This window comes from Lycium barbarum, chromosome 12, assembly GCF_019175385.1.
Source record: "Lycium barbarum isolate Lr01 chromosome 12, ASM1917538v2, whole genome shotgun sequence".
NCBI lineage: Eukaryota > Viridiplantae > Streptophyta > Magnoliopsida > Solanales > Solanaceae > Lycium > Lycium barbarum.
In genome coordinates, this window is record NC_083348.1 from 35004930 (window position 1) to 35029728 (window position 24799).

General features: G+C 37.6%; 1 protein-coding gene across 1 annotated transcript; it reads right to left on the reverse strand.

Annotated features, from left to right (window-relative positions):
* Nucleotides 1-503: 503 nt before the first annotated feature.
* LOC132625194 (protein FREE1-like) lies at nt 504-8009 on the reverse strand. The gene is made up of 10 exons (XM_060340022.1): nt 7126-8009; nt 6112-6198; nt 5886-6017; nt 3708-3839; nt 3515-3580; nt 3305-3415; nt 1718-1810; nt 1250-1283; nt 1027-1094; nt 504-898 (listed from the first exon to the last, which is right to left on the reverse strand). Exons 1-10 carry the CDS (start codon nt 7747-7749, stop codon nt 821-823), a joined length of 1425 nt encoding a protein of 474 aa, XP_060196005.1. The 5' UTR covers nt 7750-8009; the 3' UTR covers nt 504-820.
* Between the last annotated feature and the right edge of the window lie 16790 nt (nt 8010-24799).

Sequence of the window (24799 nt, forward strand, 5' to 3'; positions counted from 1 at the left end):
CGTTTGAAATTAATTTTGTTAAAACGAAAGTAACCTGAGACTTGTATTCCCATTATTAAGGAGATTTCGATTTTAAAAAATCACTAGAAGTAATCAATCACCATATGCGAGTGAACTCATTTGATATGGAAAAAATAATGGTGATGATTTATAACAATTAAAGGTGCTCATCTTAGATGCCTGTATGCAAGCATCAATTCTCACTAAGCAAAGTTTATCAGTTGATGAAATTCCAAAAGCAATATGCCAGGTCAAAAAACTAGATGAAACGATTTCGTAATGCAAATGGTATTTCTTTGTAAACTACACTAACATGCCTGGTTGAATAGAGATATAATAGCTTTCACGGCTCTTATGTGCAAGCAAATCATCAGGACCTCTACAAAGAGTTCTTGGCTCATGTATTGTTCTTTCGGCCAGTCAATTGAAGGTTTAGAGTTTTGATTCATCTGAACCCCATACCGTTGAGTGTCTATGCTAATTATAAAGGTTACTAAGATCTATAGCAATAATCCAAAGTATAGAAAAGATTACAAGGAAAAATCTGGATTGTACAATGAACTTAACATTTTGGCTTGCATGCCCCTTGGCATCTATCAACATATCAATATGTTTCTAAGATTATATTACTTCCCAAACCGAATTAAGTACTATACAGATGTACAACTGTAACTGTTTTTGTACAAGAACCAACATTCTGGAAAGAGAGAATAATGCAAATCTCACTCATAAAGGCCATAATAGCCTTTGAAAACTATAAGTTATAGGACAATCACAATGGCTTTTAGTACAGGAATATTACAAAAGCAAACTCTGCAGATCAATGGGCACTAACAAGGAACGGATGCTGGCAGACGCTGCACTCTATAGTTTCTGATCCAGAAGCTGGCACTTCAACCTGCAAAGTCAAATCCATATAAAATTCATCCACAGGGGCAGTATATTCTTGGGTTAACAGAATCGAAAAGGTTTTTCAGGATAGGGCACAAACATAAGAAGACAAAAGCATGGTCTATGGTACTGAACCTGCAAATGGACTGTGCAAGTTGGACACTCTACCTCTCTCATCCCCTTAGATGCTTGAGAACTAAGACCTGAAAATGATACACCATCAGCTCCAAGAGAAAACATTCTCCAACTTGTAATAGCCATAGAAAGGTTTGCATGCCATTTCCAGATAGCAATCATTCTAAACATGTGTATTTTCAAGCCAATTAAATAAGAAACTGTTTTCAGCCATGGATACTACCTGTCGAGGTCTTGCGGTTTTTGTCCATCTCCTCCTGTTTATGAATTTCAATTGTTGAAATTAGTATATTCTGATGAAGATGCAATAGAAAATTTTAAAGTAGGGACACATAACACATTGGCCAAATATAGAAGGAAAATAGAACATTAAAAGAAAAAGAACTTATAATCCATTGATAAAATACATGCCAACCCTAACCAGAAGCTTTATAAAGCACATCACGAATTTAAAGTAGCAAAGAGTTATGATTTTTTGTTTGCTTACATGTTCTCTATCCAATTCGCTTATCCAACTGCTCATCTCAAAATTGTTAAACATCAACAAATGTTCAAAGTAATGTAACTTCCATAATTGTGGACACAAGCTAATCAGTATTGACTTTCAAGATACACTTCCAATGACCTATCTAAACAAAATTCTGAACAGTCCTGATAAATAATTTAAAGAACCTAGGAAGTCAGTATTCACCTTGAGTTTTCTCGTAAGGTCCTCATGACTTCGCAATGCAGCAACTTTTGTCACTGCTTCTGTAGAATTGCTGAGTCTCTGAGTTACCTCTGCCTGCAAAATGAGGAAAGTTCAATCTTATTACATCTTATGAAATACTGCTTCAAGCCTTCAAGACTATTGCAACCAATAAGATCACAAAGGAAAGCAAAACGCGGAAGATCAACATGTTGAACAAAATAACAGATCAAAGAATGTAAATGTTGAAAGACACTGTCATGAAGGACTGAAAAGCTTTAGAATACAGTAACCATCAGAAATTAAGAGTCCATAGTTTCATTAGACTGTTGAAAGGTTCTAGTCCAAAAAATGTTGATAGGTTTAATGCCCTCCTTTTAAAATTAAATAGTCATATTCTTTAGCCAGATGATAGAAGATGCAATAATGAAAAAGCAAATAATCACTACCCCTAGGGCAATGTGTGATCATATGTCACCAATTAAAATTCCCATGTGGTAGTATCTTTAATAAGCAACAGCAGCTTTCTGTTCAGAATAATTAAATACTATGTTCTTCAATGTTTCCAAATAGATGGAACACTTGCAGTGCTTTTATCTTGCGCTATTTCCTTAATGGGCTCAATTATGTAGTTGGAGCATTAGATCTCCCCTTTCTTTTTGATAAAGATTAGATTTCCAATCTTTTCTACATTTAATTGGGGTTTTGGCAGAAATTTTTCAGTTATTAAAACATTTAGTAGCTTTTGAAAAGGAAAGTCTCTTTGCAGCTGCTCATGGTGTTAAACCACTTCATCTATCTATATCCCTCAAGCATGAAACAGTGAGCTCCAGCGAGATTCCATGATTTCCTTATGTCCCCTTTTCCCTAAAGTATTTTCTGGTGCACCTAATCCACAAGTTTTCCCGGTTCCACTTCTATTCAATTTGTTCCCCTATCACTCTCCTATCAGATCTAGTTCAGCATCACTTTTTACAGGTAGTAATTGCACTTGTGTTGCTTCAAACCAATCTCACACTCTGACAAACTTAAGGGTGAGGTTAGAAGATTTAGAGCTGAATGATATATTATTAAGGTCAATTTTATGGGAGAAAATCCCAAAATCAAGCTTGTCCAGTAGGACGAAAGTTTTTACTTTTTATAATTTTTTTCCAGTAAGGGAGCATAATTGACTCTTTGGTTGCAACTACCAACACCATAAAAATCTCCCATCCAAGCTTCCAGATAAGAGAAGTGCAAAAGTTATATCAATCAGAACAATTGAGATCTCGTGCCAAAAAAATTAAAATATGGTAAAAGGATTTGGCAAACAATATCTAAAAATCCCAAGTGCTAGAAAAGGGTGTAAATCATCTGGAATAAGTGTGTGTCTACTTTTACCAGTGAGTGAAAAGCTGAGGTGAAAAGTGTATACAACATTTTTCTAGTCAAACTTCATCTGAACAAATACAGTGTGCCATCACCTTAGAAATATAAGCATGGAAAGTCACATTTAACATCCCATTAATTTAAAAAAATAAGTCACAGTTAACATCTTTATAAAAGAAAACCATAAACCTGCAATTAACCCGTTATTTTATGTGGGCATACCATGCATCGGTCACAAACTCGAACTGGCTGTGCATCTTCATCCGCAGTGAGGGCAACTCTACCTTGTGTGCACTTGTCACAGAAAATATCCCCACAATTCCTGCAGTGGTGCTGATACAGATTTAAAGAAGAAATGAGATTAAAAAAAAAAAAATTAAAACACGAAATACGAAAAAGTGACATTTACACCATTGTTCAAAATAAATGTACCTTTCTATTGAAAGCACTAAAATCTGTCGCACAAGAAGTGCACTTGCGAACTGCTTCATCAGGAATCTATACGACAATAATTCGGCAAAATAGAGCCACAAATTTGTAAGAGTTACTTGCAGTAGTCAATTCAACAGAAAATAATGGAAAGGACGACCACTAAATTAATGCAATTGTTGATCATAAATCTAACCCAGAATTCTTTCTCTTCATTGAGTGGTCTCATCAACTTCATCAAATCGGCAAAACCTTTCTTCTTCTCAGCAGCTTGATCAGATCCCTTGATTGAATCTGAAGGTTTATTACTCTCGCCCATCTCCTTGATCTGAGTTCCATAATAGAAGCATGTGTACAATTAATCCATTAAGCTCACAGTTGCTTATAGTGGTTGCTTCAGTTGATGACTTGAAGGCTACAAATCTAATGGAAATGCCAATGTAAGTGGATACGCCAAATGCAACTTGAAGCTTTCAGTCTACTGCTGTGTGAATACAGGATAAAACCTTAAACAGCTAGCAAAACTGGCTAAAATTATAACCTCCACTTTAACCTATTTTGACATGTCGAATTGACCCAAGTATAACATGAAAAGTACAAGTTCTACACCCTCCCCAAAAAAAAACCAAGATGGTGATGACTGTGGCTCTTTGTTTTGCTTGGTTAGGGTGGGTGGGGTTTTTTTTTTTTTTTTTTTTTGGGGGGGGGGGGGGGGGGGGGGGGGCGGAGGAGAGGGGTTTGCAAGCCTTCCACCTATCTGCATCCTCTACGGGTAGGAATATCTTGACCCACCAAAGTCACTTGCATCACTACTGTCCTCTACTGTTACCCATAAGACATACCTAAGTTCTCCAATTAAATCCCAAAGTCATACATATCCAAAGATATCCCAATTAATCACAGAGTACCAGCAAGGAAAGTAATATCTATTATAAGTGAAAATAAAATTGAAGTAACCTTCAAAGGTATTTCAAAGATATGGAGGGATGGACAAGGTGGTCACTTAGTCGATCCCCATCCACAACTCGCTAATAGTAGGGATGCAGAAAATTATGGGTTAGTAAATTTGCCATCCCTACTGCACCAAATTCGCATGTCCATAGCAAGTTAAAGAAAACACTTTGTAGTCAATCACAACCTCCTTTCTGTTGATGGGACCAAATCTCTTGTGCTTTTCCAATGCCATGTTACTGGCCAAGCATAAAGGCCTAGCAATTTTCCCATAATGATGATAAGAAAATTAGGATACTTTCAATTCGTTTACACTTTTTTGTTTCCATAAGCCCCATTAATGGGTCCTGATTTCAGATCTCCTAACATATTTGTGCTAATTCATGTTGGGCTCATTTAGCCAGTCTTTTCTCTTGAATAAACTTTCTTGCGCTCTCCACCCCTAATGATGTCATTCCATTAATGGCCATACAGCAATCCAACTATCCTTGTTGCTTTGTGATCTCATATACTCCATTCAATTTTCGCTTCTACGTGTGTCTGAGCATAATTCTTTTCCAAATTTGGAACTGCCGCATCTTCTCTTGTTACCTCTTTCTACAATAAACCACTCAAGCTCCTACCTACTTGGCAAGCCTAAACTTGATATCAAAACCTCAAATCAGGAACAACTCAATCCCGAACCAATCAAATAGCCCGTTCCCCATGTTGCTCTCCAATTAAATTAGCTATCCTGTTGAGTATCTTCATGCTGTAAGCTGCCAAATACTAACAGGCAAAAGCTTAACCATCAATTCTCCTTTCATCCCCCCCATAATTCCCTCCTTCCTAGTCCTCACTCTCCTGTACCCCTCCCTCACTTCACCTCAACACGGAACAATCTCTCCATCTGTTCCACAACCAATTAGAGCCTAGCCCGCCTCTATCCTCCAGAATTCTTTATCCCCAAATAAGTAGCTAAACCCAGACACCTCTTGGATTTAAAAGCTCACGTCACTGATATGGACTAAGACTTCTTTTAGCACAAATGGTGGATAAAACCAAATAACATAAACCTTCCATGACAGGAAAAAGAAACTAAAGGGCACTTGATGTCTTACCTCCAGAGTTATTAGTGTGTGAAAAATCAGCAAATGCCTAAGCATTTTGTGTTAGTTTTCTGGCACGAACTACATGCCCTGAGAGCAACATATAAGTTCTAACACCAGTAAGACAACAGGTCAGACATCCCTTAGCAGGATTACATTTATGCCAAACAAAAGAAGGATATTAAGTCAGATAAAGAAGACTAAAACTTGTGTAACTCAACACATTCCACTACTGCAGGGCTTAAACTTATATGTAGCGATTCCAAGGAAGATTTATCAAACACGAACATACAGAGGGATGAGATCAAATTTTAAAGAGTAAGAGATCTTTTCACCTGAATACTTGCGGCTGTCACAGTGTCCAGGATATTGTTCACAGTATAGCTATTTGATTTCAGCCTGATTCGTCTAGGTTCCATGTCAACCGAGTTTTTGGCCCAAAATGCAAATATATATGAATCCAACACCTGACAGAGAAAGGATAACAAATGAACTTATTTCACCATCTTGTCTGCAAATGACATAACATATACCAGAATACAACCAAAATGACAAGCTTACCTCGCATCTTTTCACATTCTCAAGTAAATATATTCTCAAAGTTCGGCTCGTAGCGGGATCAAGTATGCGAATTCCATCTAGACCAATCTGAATTTGAATTTCAATGCAAAACTTAGAATTTATAATAGAATTTATAATTGGCGAACTGGTAAATAAATGAATTAACAGTGATAGGCAGGCCAAAGCATAGCCAGTCCCAAAAAATAGTGGAGTAGAAATAAGCTGATAGTCAATATAAAAATAGTTAAAACATAATGAGTTCCTAAATACTAAGAATATACAGAGGATTCATACAACCGACTCAAACTAGTTTGTAATTGTGGCCTAGCTGATTTATTGATTGATTGATTAATTGATTAAAGCAGCCCAAATTATAACTTCAACCAGCAATTAGTTTCCTTTTCAAGATTATCAAAGTTCTGCAAACACCAACAATGCTACTCCCTCTGTTTCAATTTGTTTGTCTAATTTTCCTTTTTAGTCCATTTCGAAAAGAAAGTCTCTTTCCTAATTTGGCAACTCTTTAGTTCCAACTTTCCACATGGCATGTTTAAGACCACAAGATTTAAGGACATATTGGTACATTCTACATATCTAAGAGCACAAGATTAAAACGTTAGAATAATTTGAATCAACTTGAAAAAAGAATTCAATTATTCTTAAATTATTACCTAATTGAATAATTTAACGATTTCCCTTTCATATTTGATATTGATTAGCTCAACAATCAATATGTAATGGAACTCTCTTCGCTTTTCTGATTGATATATAAATTAATTGAATTAAGAAATCCTCAAAAGTCTTTACTTTCTTAAACTCCGTGTTAAGTCAAAACTAGACAAACAAATTGAAACGGAGAGAGTAAGTAGATACAGAAGATTCATATAGCCGACTCAAACTAGTTTATACTTGAGGCCTAGTTGATTAATTGATTGATTGAAGCAGGCCAAATTATAACTTGAACCTGCAATTATTTTCCCTTTCAAACACCAATAATGCTACTAACATTCTAACCTGACAAAGTACATCCACATCGCTCTGACCAATCCCTTCTGATAAAAGTTTAACGCGAAACTTCAACACACCAGCACTAACATCCTGTTGTTCCTCCATCTTTGGAGTTGCTTTCACAATTTTACGACTACTCTCATATTCTTTATTATTCTCCTCCCTCTCATTTTGAATATTAATAGGCCTACCATAATCATCAAACATCACTGGCCCTTTATTCGACTCGGGTCGACTGTCACTGTACAATTCATCTTTCCTACCATTATATTTATAAATACCCGAATCATAACAACCTTGGTCACCATTCAAGCCATTATGAGGAGCAGACGAATACGATGAATCATAATTAGGAGGATTTTGGGTGCTATAATCGTAATTCACAGGGGTTTGATTTTGATCATAAGGGTAATAATTGGGGTGAGGAGCATGAAGGTGAGGGAAAGTGTAAGGTTGTTGCTGTTGCTGTTGTTGTTGTTGTTGTTGTTGTTGATCGGACGGCTCAGGAGGAGCGGAGGCGTATTGTACGGGATTGTAGGGATGATCAGACGGAGTAGAGCTAGGGTTTGGGTTCTGTAAGTGAGGTTGGTAATATTGGTAATAGGAAGAGCTAACGTCGCCGTTATGCATGTTTACAGAATTACGGGTTGGATTTAGACGGAGATTAATCGGCTATAGAAATGGTTTAGAATAAGATGAGATGATGAATGGGGTGATAAGAAGGAAATGGTGGAGTGAAAGGGAAGTTTGTTGAAATGGCGACAGAAAAAGGAAGGAGCAGGGCGAAGAGGATTTGGAATAGCGTGTACGCGCCACAGGATGCAAGTTGGACTGGACACGGGTTAGTGCTACGAGAACTTTCGGGAAATTGCTTGAGTTGTCCTGGGTGAATTGCACACAGGGGATACTTTTTGCATTGTTATTTCAATATATATATATATATATATATATATATATATATATATATATATATATATATATATATTCACTTTTAATATTTTTGTAGAAACAGTCTTTTAAAGTTTAATAGAAAATTTTCGAACGAAAATATTCTTAAGTTGAACAATATAAATGATGACAAGAGGAATCAAAACCGATAAAATGTGACATCTAAGTCATGACAAATCAATATGACCTCGTGTTGTATACAATTTAATTGTCCTGTTTGAATACTCAGAAAACATACCATCATCATGATCAAATGCTACACAAACAAAAAAGACGAAAACAATACATTATGAATGTGGTATACAATTCATGACAGAACGACATCATGCTATATTCAATGTAGATGTCAGGTTGGATTACTCACAAATCATACCAGCAGGGACGGAGCTACCTTGACCGAGGGGTGTAAAGCGATATCTCTTCGCAAAAATTGTATTGTATAGATAGGTCAAATTTAGTTTTATAAGTATAAATACCAATGTTAACGCCTCTTGACATAAGCTGAAGGTTCAACACAACAGTTAAGGGGTTGCAAAATTCTCTAAGGTAGCAAGTTTGATCCTAACTTGCAACCTACTTATAATTTTTTGACACATCTTAATGAAAATCCTGGTTCCGCCAAATTTTCACCTATGGTACTTTGTCTAAATTTTTTGTGTCTCTCCTTTATTTATTCTATCTCAATTGTGATACATCTCTCAATTATTTTTATTATATTTCACTTATTATACCTCTCTTTTATGATTTCAAAGCTATAAAGACAAAAAATACATTTTAGAATTTGTGGCATGAAAGTCATGACAGATTGTATGACTTCAAGCTATAATCAACCTAGCTGACATGCTAAATTAGTTACAAATCATACCATATCATCACAAGTTTTTAATTGACTCGAACCATAGCCTGTTCCGAAAGCTTGCGATATGTCGATTTCTATTACAAGGGCACATATGTCATTTACTTTGCCATAACCCAAACATACCTACGTTTTCAACATATGTAAAAACGAAAAAAAAAAAAATGAATACCAGTCCCTTAGGGAACACCCCAATTAATTTCTTAGTTGTCCCCACGCGTTCTTGTTATTTTCTATTTATCCCTATTTTAGAATATTTTACGATAAAAAAAAACTCATTTTATTTTATAAAAAAAAAAGCAGATGACATTTTTACCCTTTCACTCGTCATTTCTCCTACTTTTCTTCTGCAACTTCCTCTCTTTTTTCTGACCTAATACATTTGTTCTCTCTTCTTTATTTTCTTATTTTCTTTTTGGACCTCTTTTGCAATTCTTCAATGAAAAATTCATTTCAAAGACCAAAAAAAATTAGAAAGGAGCTCATTATTCTTTAAGATATTCTTTCAATTTCAATTCCAGAAACAAATAGAAAATAGAGGCAGATACTAGTGACAAACAAATATGCTAGCTATGTATAATAAGTGGCAGCCACCACCACAGGTATGTTTAAGCTTAATACATATGGCGTATCTGGAAAAATTAGTGCCTTGAGTGGTATTGTCACTCACCTATTATGGATGCTTGCAGGTTCTTGATCAACAGATTGGATGACCCTCAAATCACGAAGCTTAAAATGGCAGTGGATAAATTAGCTAGTATTGCAGCTAATAGTGAATTCGGGGATAAAGTTTTGATATTTTGGGAGCTACCATCACAGGTTCAAAAAATATTAATCAGAGATAGTGAAAGTCCTTCATGTCGTCGTCTAACTACTACTACAACAAGTCAGCGTGAAGCACAAGGGAGAGCTTTAGTTAACATTACTAATTATATTTCTACTTTCACTTTTTGTAAATAGACGAGAAAAATAAACTAAAGATACCTTTCAAGTCCACTAATTAGAAAAGGTGACAAGTTTGACCAGCCAAGGTCAAACTCCACTTAAATATGTGATTAAGTTAAATGGGGTTTGAATTATAATTTTTAAAACTTATTAAACTTTTCCAAAGTACAAAATAGCCCCCCTTTTAATTCTCTTCTCTTTTAGCCCCAACTCAACCCCCATGAAACCCACTTCTTATTTCAAAAAAAAAAAAAAAAATCATCAGAAAACTGTCTCTCTCCCTCCTCTCTTCTCCATCCTCTCAGAGTGAAGATCCATTGTTGTTGTGGTTGCTGTTGCTGCTCCTCGACTTCTCCAACTTCTCTCTCACCATTTCTGCAACTTCTCAAGTAACAATTTTCTCCTTTCTCTTTCACTACTGCTCGTCCATTAGTGACTCAAGGGAAAAAATTACAATTTTGAAATCAATGACTGCAAATGATGATTTTGGTTAGAGAAGAAGAAGAATATGGGTTTGTCTTTAGTGTTGTTTATTTTACTGTTCCATGCTAGTGAAACCCTTATTTGGGGGTATTTGTTTCACTTGTTGGGGTTTGTGTGTTTGTAAATAGTGTATGTGGTTATGAAATTATGGTTTTTGGTGCTATTTTTGTTCTTTTTCTCCTTAGGGTTTCGAAAAAAGGGCTTGCAATTTTGTTGATTTTGTCCAACAACTGAGTAAGTTGTTGCAGCAATTTCAACACTTGTTTGACAGTTGCAAACATCTGCTGAGGTTGCATGCTTAAAAAACCCCTATTTGGTATATTTTGTTTAAATTGTGATGGTTGTTTTTTTATAGTGAAATAGATGTTTTTGCTGTTGTCGTCCTAGTATGGTATGGTTTAGGAAAAGTTTGGATTTTATCCAACAATTGATGAACTTGGGGGCAACAGATTGCTTAGTTGTTGGATAAAATCAAAACAATTGCTGAACCCCTATTTGGTGTTTTTTGTTTAACTTGTGATGGTTGTGTGTTTGTAGTGAAATAACTGTTGTTGGTGTTGTTGCCCTAGTATGGTATGGTTTAGGAAAAGTTTGGATTTTATCCAACAGCTGATGAACTCGGGGTAACAAATTCCTTAGTTGTTGGATAAAATCAAAACAATTGCTGAGGTTTTTGCAGCAACTGAAGCAGTTGCTGCAACATATTCACAAGTTGTTGTAAAAAATCAAAATAGTTGCTAAGGTTGATGCTGAGGTGTTGCAACTGTTTTATTTTTTCCAACAGCTGAAGCATCTGCTGTAACAACTGATTCAATTTCTGCAACAACTTATTCACCTGTTGCAACATCTTCATCATTTGTTGCAACAGATTGTTCAGTTGTTGGAAAATCCTGTTACTTGTTGTATTTTTTTTTGATCAACTGCTGCACTTCTTTTTCCCTGTTTACTTTGAATGATGCACTAATCAATTGAAACTGTTTTTTGTTTATCTCCTGTGTGTAGATAAAATGTCTCCAAGCAAAAGAAAAGGAGAGAAATTAACTGAACGTCATAGAGATAGTAAAAAAGCTAGGGTACAAACATCATTAAGGAGCTTGCTGTCTTAGCAAATATTATTTCTGAATCAGAAAATGTAGAGGAAAGAGATAGTTAAACTGATAGTCAAACTGACAAACAACCCTCAAAAAGAGAAAAAACCCAAGAAACCTCTCAGGTAGAAGTTTGTGGAGTTGGGCATGATGAACAGACTGAGGATGGCCAAGAAGCAGGAGATAAAAATGAAGAAAGTAAAGAAGAACAAGAAGATGAAGCAAATGATAATGGAAATGAAGTACCTGAAGGAGATGACTAAGATGGAGAACTGAAAAGGATAATGAAGAAGAAAATACAGATCATTTGTCGACGACCTTAGCTGAAATAAGAACATAGAAAAAACATAATGTGGATGCTAATATTTTTGGGTCTTCTAGTAGTATGGCCATAGATCCCAACAGACCTTCCATTGACGAGGTCGTCAAGAGTTTCAGTATTGACAAGTATTGCGTGAGGATGATGTTGAATGAAATTAATGATTTTACCGGTGATATTGTGGTCAAATCAAGCATGGGAAAGGGCTTCGATAATTTTAGGCGCATATTTCAATAGCAGGGGTTGGAGGATTTCTTTAGTGCTAGATACCTTGGATTTTATTTAGATTTTCTTGAAGAAATCGATGCACGGTTTCAAAGGACCATGGTGTATGGGTTTTTAAAACGTAGGATTATTTGTACTAGAAGGATGAGGTTTGGATAAACTATTGTGGCATGCCGGTTTTCTTTGGCATGAAGGAGTTTGCCATAGTTACCGGCTTGAGATGTCATCCTTGTGAGCCTCTTCCTACTGTTACATTAGCGAAGCCAACCCAGACAGTCGAGGTAGCCAAGCCATCCAAGGATGCAAAGGGCGGAAAAGCTAAGAATGATGTATCTCTAGTGGATTTTGTGGGTAAGAGGTACAAAGAGAAGAATTTGATGGAAGATTTGGAGTCCAAAACTGTGTCAAAAAACACAAGGAGTCACTGTGCTTAGTTTGATTTATGCACAGTGTTCTTTGGGAAAAAGGCACAAATAACAACAGACCACTTGATTTGATTAAGCATGTGGAGGACCATGATGCATTCAACAATTATGCATGGGGTTGGGAAATCTTTAAGTTGACTGTTGAGTATTTGTTGAGAGATTTGAAGCCAAATGTGAAGACAGACAACCTATATAGCTTCCCTTGGGCTTTCATGGTAAACTTTCATCAAAGTTTTATCTTTTTATTTTTTGTATTTCAATCATTATTTTGATTTTTGATGGCGTCTTTTTTTCTAGGCTTAGGCATTTGAAGCCATTTCTCACCTCCGGCATCAAGTGAAGGACTACTCCAAAAAAGTTAGTTTTTCAAGGATGCTTAGATGGATGACTTCCAAGAACAACACAAAATTGAGTGTTGATCTTTTTAACCCCCTTAATGAAGCAGTAAGCCTTAGAACACACTTTTGTAATCTGTAACAACCTATGCATTTGTTGCAATAAGTTATTCATCTGTTGGACATTGCCCAACAAGTATGATTATATGTTGCAACAAGTTATTCATCTATTGGACACTGTCCAACAAGTACAATAATCTATTGCAACATGTTATTCATCTATTGGATATTATCCATCAAGTATAATAATCTGTTGCAACAAGTTATTCACCTAGTGGACATTGTCCAACAAATTAAGTAATTTGTTGCAACAAGTTATTCATCTGTTGGAAAATGTCCAACAAGTACAATAATATGTTGCAACATGTTATTCATTTGTTGGACAATGTCCAACAAGTATGATAACCTGTTGCAACAACCTGTGAGCTGATAACTTCTTTTAAATAGGTTTTGCTTTTCATGATAAAAAACCATTTTAATATATCTACTTTCGTGTTGTAGGTTGTGCATCCATGGCTTTTTTCGATAATAAAAGAGTTGGAGATGTCATGCCTTGTTTCCTTTGTGCCCCTAGAATCTGTGACTCACAGATTAATTGATGGGTTCAAAGAGGAATTGGATGGAGTGACAACCATCACAAGGGAAGCAGCTAGGGTTGATGCTTGTGTTGTTGGTATGGTTGCTGGTGGTGATGATGTTGTTGGTGTTGATCCTGTTGTTGGTGTTGATGCTGTTGTGGTAGGTATTGCCGAAGAAAAAATAAGAGATGATGATGATGATATTGGTGGATATACTCCACTTAGTGGATTTTGTGGTGGTAGATTTTCCTCAATTGGTGTCGATACATCTAAGGTGCCTTCCTTTGCTTGTGAATGCAAAACTTGCAAAGAGAAGATGGACTCCTTGATCAAGAAGGTGGAAGGTTTGACGGCTGCTCAAAAAGAAACAAATGAGGCTCTCAACAAATTGATCTCCAAGAGAGGTGTCAATCCTTCAAAGAGGCTTTAGAGCCATATACTCCTATTGAGATCAAGAAGAGAAGTCAAGCAATTTTGAAGGTACTTGCTGATTACAGATCAAGAAAATCCTCGACTCCATAGAAGCCATTTGATACTCCAATTGCTAATGTTGGACAAGTCACTATACTTAAAAAGGTAGAAATTTATAAGCATGCAAATGCCACAAAAAAAAAAAAAAAAAACTTGAAAGGGTTATCAATGCCAAGAAAATTCCCTTGGTTTTATACCCAAATGCATCAATTTGATGGCATGACTTCAAGATGATGACAACCATGGATGAGTGGTAGCTGGATAGTGTAAGTTTCAACAACACTTGTCCTCTTTTTTGTTGAATTAGTTGTAGAAAGTTAACTGGTTGGTGCAAGAAGTTAACTAGTTGTTGCAACAAGTTATCTAGCTATTGCAACAAGTCTTTTCTAGTTGAATTAGTTGCAACAAGTTAACTGGTTGTTGCAACAAGTTAACTAGTTGTTGCAACAAGTTAATTAGTTGTTGCAACAAGTTATCTATCTATTGCAGCAAGTTAACTAGTTGTTGCAACAAGTAACTGACTGTTTTGATACTTTTACTGCAGTATGTAGATGAAATCATACTGCTAATGCGTATTAGGCAGCTCAATTTCCTTTAGCACTATGATTCCTCTGATAGAATCTTAGACCTCAACTTCTACAATAACATGAGTAAAAGGTACGCAGAGTTGACCGATGAGGCTACAAAAGAGGGTGGTGTGCCCTTGGAGCAAAGACTTGCTATGTTTCTGTGGGACAATGATGTTCTCGGTTATCCCAAAGGTAGAAGACCCTACCCAGGTGGCTGCGAGTGGGTTGATGCCAAAATGATCATAACTGTGATGAATATTAATACCACCCATTTTGCCACTCTTGAGTTCATGATTGAGGAGGGAGTCATAAATGTTTATGATTGCAACCTCCCTGTTTATCCAGATGATGTTTTCTTCTATTACATGCAGCTCGTATTGGACTTGTTCCCCAAGTTACTAAAGCAGAGTGGCATGTTATCACACTTGCCTGAAAAGTTGATGAACCATGGGAGTTTGATTGGAAAAAAAATCTTTCCCGCAATGAGACTAATAGGGCATGTGGTTCGTGGTCACTTGGTTTTATTGAGCATTTGCTTACCGGCACGACTATGACCAAGCCCAATACTTTAATGAGTGACAATACTGTGTCAAGGATGCAATGGAGGTGGGCTTGTGGAATTATTGATAAGCTGTTGGAGCCCTAATATGGGTTGAAAGACAATTATTTTAAATTTATGTTTTTAGAGCCCTAATGTGGGGATAAACAATTTCTCTTTATGTTTGCATTTTATGTTCAGTTGTTGAGTTATAGTGGATGAAGAAATTATGTTTATTCTATGTCAGCTATTAAATATAAATTCTATGTTCAGTACTCTTATATATTATATGTTCAGTAGTTTCAAACAAGTCACATAGTTGTTGCAACAGAATCCTAACTTGTTGGAAATAATAGAACAATTGCTAAAGATGTTGCAACAACTAAATAATTTGTTGGAACAGATGAGTAACATGTTGCAACAGATGACTCATCTGTAGCAACAAATTGCTCACCTTGTTGGAAAAAATCAAACAGTTGCTTAAATTGTTGCAACAACTAAATAACCTATCGCAACCAGATATCTCATCTGTTGCAACAACTCCTCAATTGTTGCAACATATTCACGATATCAATCACTAAATATCGGTGAATCCCTTTGTTGATCACTGAATAACATTGAAACCCTTTGTTTATCACTAAATATGGTTGAATAAGGTACTTCACATCAAATTACTCTCATGATCACTTGATTTAGAAAGAATACACTTAGAATTTCCCATCTAATCTTAGAATTGCCCATCTAATCCAGGAAATTACATGAAATTACTATCTAATCTTTTAAGGATGTTCACATATATATATATTGATCACTAAATACGATTGATTTCTTTGTTTATCACTAAATATGGTTGAATAAAGTACTTCACACCAAATCACTCTAATAATCACTCGATTTAGTGCACAATGACTTAGTTGATCATCTGTCCTGACTCAAAATACCATCAAATTGATTAAGTATATATATTGATAACTAAATACCATTGATTTCCTTTGTTTATCACTAAATATGGTTGAATAAAGTACTTCACATCAAATCACTCTAATGATCACTCGATTTAGGAAGAATACACTTAGAATTGCCCATCTAATCCATGAAATTACATGAAATTACTATGTAATCCATTAAGTAGATATATATATTGATCACTAAATACCATAAATTTCTTTTGCTTAACACTAAATATGGATGAATCAAGTAGGTCGCATCAAACTGCTCTAATGATCACTCGATTTATTGCATAGTGACCTAGTTGATCATCTGCCCTGACTCAAAATACCATCAAATTGATTAAGTACATATATTGATCACTAAATATCACTAAATCTCTTTGTCTAACACTAAATATCATTGATTCCCTTTGTTGATCACTAAATATAGGTGAATCATATCATAGTTGTTGCAACAATTGCAATATCTGTTATAGCAAGTAACATAGCTGTTGAACAAGTCATATCACTTGTTGACAACAAGTTACCTTGTTTCTGCAACAAGTCATCCCACTTGTTGTAAAAACTCAAACAAACAACTTAGTTGCTATAACAAGTCGTGTCACTTGTTGGAGTAACCCTAACAAGTAACTTAGTTGCTGCAACAGATTTGTTAATAGCAACCAGTCCTGTCACTTGTTGGATAAAGTCCAATAAATAAATGGTTGTTGCAACATATCCTCCCATTTGTTGTGATATGTTCAGTTATTTGTTGGAAAAATTCCAACATGTTACAGAGCTGTCGCAACAGATTTATTACTTGTTGAAAACTGTTCAACAATTTATTAACAACAAAACATGTATTTGTGATTTGACCAAGATCAACATATCATATAAATCAAGTTCACAAACACAAACAACAGAATTTTCCATTACAAGAAAGAACAACATAAAAATATCATAAAACTCAAGTTCACAAATACCAACAATAGTAATTATTATTACAAGACAGTGCGAGATTAACAACTATGGTGCATTTCGATTTGGGCATATAGTTCTTTTGTGGCCAGCTCTTTTGTATATGGAGCATTTATTTTTCCTGGTTGGAATTGATCCTCGATTCCACGCCTCCTCTTTGTCCTCCTTCTTCCCGATTTGCTCGGATCAACATGTGGATGCGGTATTTCTCTCTCTAAAATCTCCATAGGAACTTCCCAAGATTCTTTAGAAGGCACAGGACAAATTTCCTCACACAGTTTACATTCAAATACAAGTTCACAAAGGACTTATCATGACATGATACATATTAAAAGGAACATGAAAGCAGTTCACAAGACATAACATAAATGATATACCTCCGTATACCTTTAGTATACATACCCTAGTATACCCAAAGGCACAACAAGGTTGTATACCTTAGATTACTTAAATCCATACAACAGACAACTCTCACTACATTGATCATGCTATACTCAGTTTTAATATATGCAAGATAGCTTCCACAAAGAAAACAGAACACTCAGGGAAGACAAGTAACAAAAAATTTGCACAAAGGTGCTCCTACCAGATCACATTGCAAGTTTTACATATTTAGAAGCAAAAAAAAAATCAGCTTAAGGAAAATTTAGAGATATGCAGCGTGATAACTATGAAAGGATAGGAAAGAATAAGGCAAAACATGCACATTTTTACACTGGTAAAGGGTAAGGCAATAACTATATGCAGTGGTGGGTTTTAAAATAGGACCAAAATAGTGTAAGAGAGTATTCAACAAAACTAAACATCTTTTGATCCTCAGCTAGGCATAGTTAAGATATTTATGGACATTAGATCATACTTTCCAGCCAACATCATTGTTTAAATCATAAAGCATTTCAACAGTTGACTTAAAACCTAGCTGACCACAGGGACAATTTTAATAGACAAGTTACATGAGCATGTGATTAATCAATATGGTCAACTGAGTATCCTATTAAGATCAACAAGCCTAGTTTGGATTAAGGGTTGTTTAAGATTGAGCATATATGAGTCAAGCAAGCATCAATTATTTGGACACATTCCACAGATCCCCAGTTAACAACAACATATAATATAGGCCATATCATGATCATATGATTATCTTATACATTTACAGCATGTGATTCAGATAGTGTATAATGTGACTCTTAGCTTGAATCTAGGTGATCTAAGACTTACTAACATAGGAGAATATAGGATCACATTCTCAATCTCTAATTTGCTATACCACTGCAGACTAACAAAACATATCAAACCATTTTAGCAACAAATAGGCCCTATCTTGATTACATGATGATTCACAACTTCTTGTTCTATTAGTATTACTGCATTTTTACACAAGCTATCACCACTGTAGGCACCATTATTAATCACTAGGCATGCAATATGATTTATACTAAGGTATTTGATAGTCTCTAATAGGGCAGGCACTAGCCTACATGGTTTAAAAGCATTCAATACTGTGGTCTATCATGCTAGGAATACATTCAGCAAACAAATAACATAAATAGAATTACATAGGTTTTTTTATTAAGGATATACCAAACCGGATCCAAAACTGGCACAATATCCACCAAACCACCTACTCACATACTTAATCAAGTTTTAGACTGATAATACCATAAAATATGATTGGCATATTCTTTACCTATTTCTAAGCTGACAGAAACACACAAACTTCAAATAAGGCTAATATTTAACATATACATACTGAATCTGATCAAATATCATCATTAAACTAATCAGCTGTGTGGTTAAATCTAGAAAATTTAAGCAGCAGGACTATAAACAAATTACTTAAGGCAATAATACAAACTACATACTGATCATATATGAACTACACAACAAGAATTTTAAAACTAATAGTACTAGTTAAAATACGCGATGCTAAAACTAACACATATTTAACTAAAGTTTAAATAATGAACATGCTAATCACATCATTAAAGTAAACTAAGCACATATATTAACATTTAAGCAGGGAAAAGCTACAAAAAAATAAAAAGGGAAGGAGGTTACATCTTGTATGTGCAGCCTTAGATCTAGAATGGACTTGGAGACCTTTGTTCCTCCACCCAAGCTTAGAACTCAGGCACAAACAAAAGAAAAAACAAGATTTAAAACTTAACTTAACTCTAATAGTTAAAGGTCTCAGTAAAAATGTCAAAACCCTAGGTAATCTATGTTTTTGGATGAATATATGATATTCGGTCCAGTCAAAGTGTGAATAGAACCCCAAAAATCTCAAACCCTAGCTCAAATTCAATGTGGGAGTCTTACAATTCTGAGAATTGCTTCTCTTCATACCACATCTAACGGCTGAGATTCAAGGTAAATAAACAAGAAAATGTCGGATTTGACTCAAACTAGGTCAATCTGCATGGTTCATCATGAACCAATAGAAATTGTAGATTGAAAAATGAGCACAAACAAAAACCATTAAGGAACTCAGTCATATCCGTTGTAAAATGCAGAAAAAGTAGAAAAAGGGGTGGGTTTATACCATGTATGGCCGTGTATATGCATGCATTATATGCTAATGAAGAATTGAAATTATGTTGTATTCTAGTTGTAAGTATGGTAGAATTCATATTGGGATTGAAAGTTGAATGATTTAGTTGAAGTTGCCAAAATAAGCATATGGCCGTATAGTATGTTGGAATTGGGATAGAAATGAATTAAGTTGTTTAGTGTGTTAAAGTGTTATTGTGATGCTTGATATGTAAATGAAGTTAGAATGATATAAGTTTGTATTGAATTGGAATGTAGAAACTTATGTCGTTTTAGTATGATTTTCCGACATTAAGGAAATGAAGTTATTTGGTTGTGAATTATGATGATCATTGATGAATTTGGAAGTTGGAAACTTGTTATGAAGTTGTATGCCAAAGATTTAATGTTTTGCATAAGTTATGATTTTGGCGGAAGATTGTATATCATGTATATCGAGTGTATATCTTAAGGCAAACGATATGAAATGTTTCTAGGACTATATGGTGATGATCTTGATTTTTGTTGAATGTGAAATTATTGATATTAGTGGAAGTTTGGGTTAGAATGAAGGTTATGTCAACTTGTGAGAAAAATGACTAGTTGAAGGATATTTGTGTTTTTAATGATTCATTGTTGATATTGATGTTGCCGTTTGGGTTGTTGTTGATGATTTATAGCCGAGTTGAATTCTCGGGGTGCTATATGTATAGGGGAAGTGCTGCCGAAATTTCGGTAGGCAAATAAGAGTTGAATTGAATTTGTAGCATTTATAACTTACAATTGGTAAACTTGACCATTTGTAGATTTTTGACGAAACGGGAAGTGAGTTTGGAAAGGCGTAAGGAGCTTGAAAGGTATGTAAAGCTACCCCGATCCTTCTTTTGGCATGTCTAAGTGTTTTAGGATCGGATTCGGGCCTCAAAAGACCTTCTTGGCCATCGGAATCCGCAAGAGGAAATCTCAGTTTTTCCTTCAGTAGAATTGAACCATTTTGATATGCTTTTCCTGAAATTATGTAAACCTTCTCTAAACTCCTTGAAAAGCTATAGAATGTCCATAAAACCTTTATAGGTGACCCCATAAGCTTAAAGGACGTAATTTGAGCCCACCGCCTTGCTTGTTCCGAGGTGGGCCCACTATTCCCGGTTTTACCCTTATTGTACTTAAGGCTTGTTTTCGAGCAGTTTTTGAAAGAAATGTCCTAACTACTCTTTTAATTACTAAACAAAAACTGTTTTAAATATTCCATTAAGTCTTATAAATTGTTTTGGCACCCGGAACGATTTCAGAAAGATTATGCTTCTGTAATTCTTTATGACATCCGAACCCCATGTATTATGACTCCGTCTGACTTCATTGGATTTGTTTGTCATTAATATGCCTCATCGAGTCTCTGAAAATATTTATGATATTTTGACTGCATTTAGTTTCTCACTACTCTATTCGTGGATGCCCCAATGTTTCCCACACTGAGCCCGGGCCAGGATATGTTGTCAAGCGTGATCCTCTGCATTGTTCGCCGTGCCTCGATGTGAGGGGGCAGGTATACGCGTACATGGGTTTGTGAAGTATACTGTGCCATGTACACTTGTTCTTATATGATTTACTATGGCCATCTGATATGATATATTATGTTACGGGGTTATGCCCCTATTCCGATTCTTCTGTGTTGTGGCACCAGCGTCGGGAGGGTGGCCACGTTCTGTCTGCCGAGTCCCTTGGCAGGGGCCGGATTTGATATGACATATGTTCTGTACACACTCTGCATGTTTTGGAAATATGTATCTGATACTTTGGATTTTCCGTTTACTTTCTGTATGTTCTGTACCAGTTATGATTTTGTTTCTGTAACTCAGGCTTTACATATTCAGTACATGTTTCGTACTGACCCCCTTTCCTCGGGGGCTGCGTTTTCATGCCGCACAGGTACCGACGACAGGTTTGCTGATCCGTCCGCTTAGGACCTCATTCTGCTATTTTGGGGCGCTCTCTTCTTCAGAGCCCACTTTTGGTACAGTCTGTCACTGCTATCTGGATATGTACATTGTTCTGGGTATGACGGGGCCCTGTCCCGTCTTATGATTCTGTCGGTCTGTTAGAGGTCTGTGGACATGTTTGTGGGTTGGGATCTTTCTGTACAGATATGTGTATGTGTTGTGTTTGGGCGATCCCCTTCACCGCGGCGGCCGGTCCGCATATATTTAGATGTTGCTCTGTTGGCCCTGTGTGGCCTTTGTTGGTATTTTCTGCGTGCAGGGTATTTGGGATAGTCCGTAAAACAAAGGAAACTCTGCCGAAATTTTTCTGGAAATTATCTAAATTTAGAATAAAGCCTTGTCGGCTTCTGCCATATACTAGAATGCGTTTGAGTGCCCAGATCGGGCACTAGTCACGGCCTACGGGGTTGGGTCGTGACAAAAGTGGTATCAGAGCGGTTCGTCCTCGGAATGTCTACAGACCGTGTCTAGTAGAGTCTTGTTTATCGGTGTGTTGTGCACCACACCTATAAACAGGAGGCTACAGGGCATTTAGGATACTACCCTTCTTTCTGTCTTAGATCGTGCGATAGAGCTGTGTTATCAGGATGATTCCTCCCTAACGAATTGTTACATTTGCAGTTATGCCTCCAAAAAAGGCGACAGCGGCCCAAAAGGCCAAGGCAGCAGCTGTGGGAGAGACTAGTCGGGCCCAGAGGGTTACCAGGGCCCATGCTCATATTGCTCCTGATATTTTTCCCCCGGCAGAGGGCTCTTCCACACCGCCACACGTAGAGGAGATTGGAGCAGCAGCAGCTGCAGGTCGGGGGGCGGCTCCACCGCCAGCTCCCGAGATTCCAGTACCTGAGCCTCCAGCTCCACGGCCAGGGACTGAGGATCAAACTATGAGAGAGGCAGTCCAGCTATTGACCAGACTTGTGGCGGGACAGGTTCCGGGGCACGGATTGGGAGGTGACCGAGCATATAGGCGTGACAGTTCGAGAGCTCGTGAGTTCTTGACTTGTGGCCCTCTAGAGTTCTTCGGGACAAAGCCCGAGGAGGATCCTGAGGAGTTTATCAGGAAGATGCGGCGCACCTTACATTTTATTAATGCTTCACCGACGGAGTCAGTCACATTGGCTTCGTACCGGTTGTATGATGTAGCGGCAAATTGGTACGAGTCATGGGAGTTATCCAGAGGCGACGGCGCTCCCCCAGCAGTTTGGGATGATTTTTCTCAGGCTTTTCTTAGTCATTTTCTGCCTCCGGAGTTACGGCGGGCCAAGGCTGACAGATTCTTATTGCTGAGACAGAGGGGTCGCAGTGTTCGAGAGTACAGTATGGAGTTCGACTCATTGGCCCGATACGCACCTACTGTGGTAGCTACTATGGCTGACAGGATGCACAGGTATATTATGGGGCTGGACCGTTATTTTGTCGACAGTTGTTTGGTATTGGCTGCTCAGCCCGGCATGGATATTGCCCGGATTCAGGCCCACGCCCAGGGCATGGAGGACCGGCATAGGGAGTGTCAGCCTGATAGGAGCCAGGATCGGAGACAGCCCAAGAGGGCCAGATCATCTGGGTATTCTGGAGATTTTCGGGGCAGGCAGCCTCAGCAGCCGCAGCAGCCTAGCATACATCTATCCCAGCCGGCACAGAGCGCACCTCCACAGCCTACAGGTCGCAGATTTGATAGCCCAGGTTATTCAGGAGCAGGTCAGAGCTCCAGGGCTTCAGGTTCGCGGACAGACAGGGGTTCTGGTCAGACGAGGCCACCTAGGCCTCAGTGTTCTTACTGTGGCAGATACCATCCTGGGGAGTGCTACAGAGCCACCGGTGCATGTTTTTCTTGTGGCCGTCAGGGCCATTCTGTGAGAGATTGCCCGTATAAGGGTAGTTCGGGTGGTGCAGCGCGGCCTACCGGATCAGCCGCCGGGTCTTCATCTTCATCAGTGGCTATGCGCCCTGCGGGGCCGGGTACTTCAGCACCAGCGGGTCGCGGCAGAGGCCGTGGTGGAGCTTCTGGTACTAGCGGTCCTTCGAACCGCATCTATGCTCTATCCAGCCGCCAGGATCAGGAGGCATCGCCTAATGTCGTTACAGGTACATTATTGGTTTTCTCTCGGTCTGTGTATGCATTGATTGATCCAGGTTCGACTTTGTCATATATTTCGCCTCTGGTTGCTTGTAAAATTGGTATAACGTCTGAACCTATAGAGCCGTTTGAGGTAGCCACACCGATTGGGGACTTTATTGTAGCAAAACAGGTATATAAAGACTGTTCTGTAATTATATGCGGCCGAGACACTAAGGCAGATCTGGTGGAGTTAGATATGATCGAGTTCGATGTTATTATGGGTATGGACTGGCTAGCTTCCTGTTATGCTAATGTTGACTGCCAAAATAAGGTAGTTCGTTTCTAGTTTCCCGGGGAGTCAGTTATAGAATGGGCCGGTAATACAGCATCGCCGAAAGGTAAGTTTATTTCATACCTTAAGGCGAAGAAAATGATCAGGAAGGGTTATTTTTATCATCTGGTTCGGGTACAAGACTTGATAGCAGAAGCGCCGACTCTTCAGTCAGTTCCCGTGGTTAATGAATTTCCGGATGTATTCCCAGATGAGCTTCCAGGCCTTCCTCCGGAGCGGGAAATAGATTTTACTATTGATTTGCTTCCAGATACTCAGCCGATATCTATTCCCCCGTACAGAATGGCACCGGCAGAATTGAAAGAACTGAAAGAGCAGTTGAAGGATCTGTTAGAAAAAGGCTTCATTAGACCCAGTACTTCGCCTTGGGGAGCCCCGGTATTATTTGTGCGTAAGAAAGACGGGTCGTTGCGTATGTGTATTGATTATCGGCAGCTGAATAAGGTAACCATAAAGAATAAATACCCCCTCCCCAGGATTGACGATTTGTTTGATTAGTTGCAGGGCGCCAAGTATTTTTCGAAGATAGATCTTCGGTCTGGCTATCATCAGGTACGGGTACGGGAGGCCGATATTCCTAAGACAGCATTCCGGACCAGATATGGGCATTATGAATTCAGAGTTATGTCTTTTGGGCTGACTAATGCTCCTGCGGTATTCATGGATTTAATGAACCGGGTATTCAGGCCATTCTTAGACATGTTCGTAATTGTATTTATCGATGATATCCTGGTTTATTCTTGGTCTGATGCAGAGCACACAGATCATCTGAGAGCGGTATTAGGGGTACTTCGGCATCAGAAATTATATGCAAAATTTTCTAAATGTGAATTCTGGCTGGCTTCAGTGGCATTCCTGGGGCATATTATCGCAGCTGATGGTGTCCGGGTGGACACACAGAAGATTGAGGCCGTGAAGAATTGGCCCAGACCTACGACGCCCACCGAGGTACGTAGTTTCCTGGGGTTAGCAGGTTATTACAGGAGGTTTGTG

Excerpts from the sequence above, each read along its gene's own strand:
- LOC132625194 (XM_060340022.1), bottom strand. The coding sequence starts at position 7,749 with ATGCATAACGGCGACGTTAGCTCTTCCTATTACCAATATTACCAACCT. Across the intron at positions 3,581-3,707 it reads ATGAAGAGAAAGAATTCTGG|ATTCCTGATGAAGCAGTTCG; the intron begins GTTAGATTTATG and ends ATTGTCGTATAG. Across the intron at positions 899-1,026 it reads CTTGCACAGTCCATTTGCAG|GTTGAAGTGCCAGCTTCTGG; the intron begins GTTCAGTACCAT and ends TTGACTTTGCAG.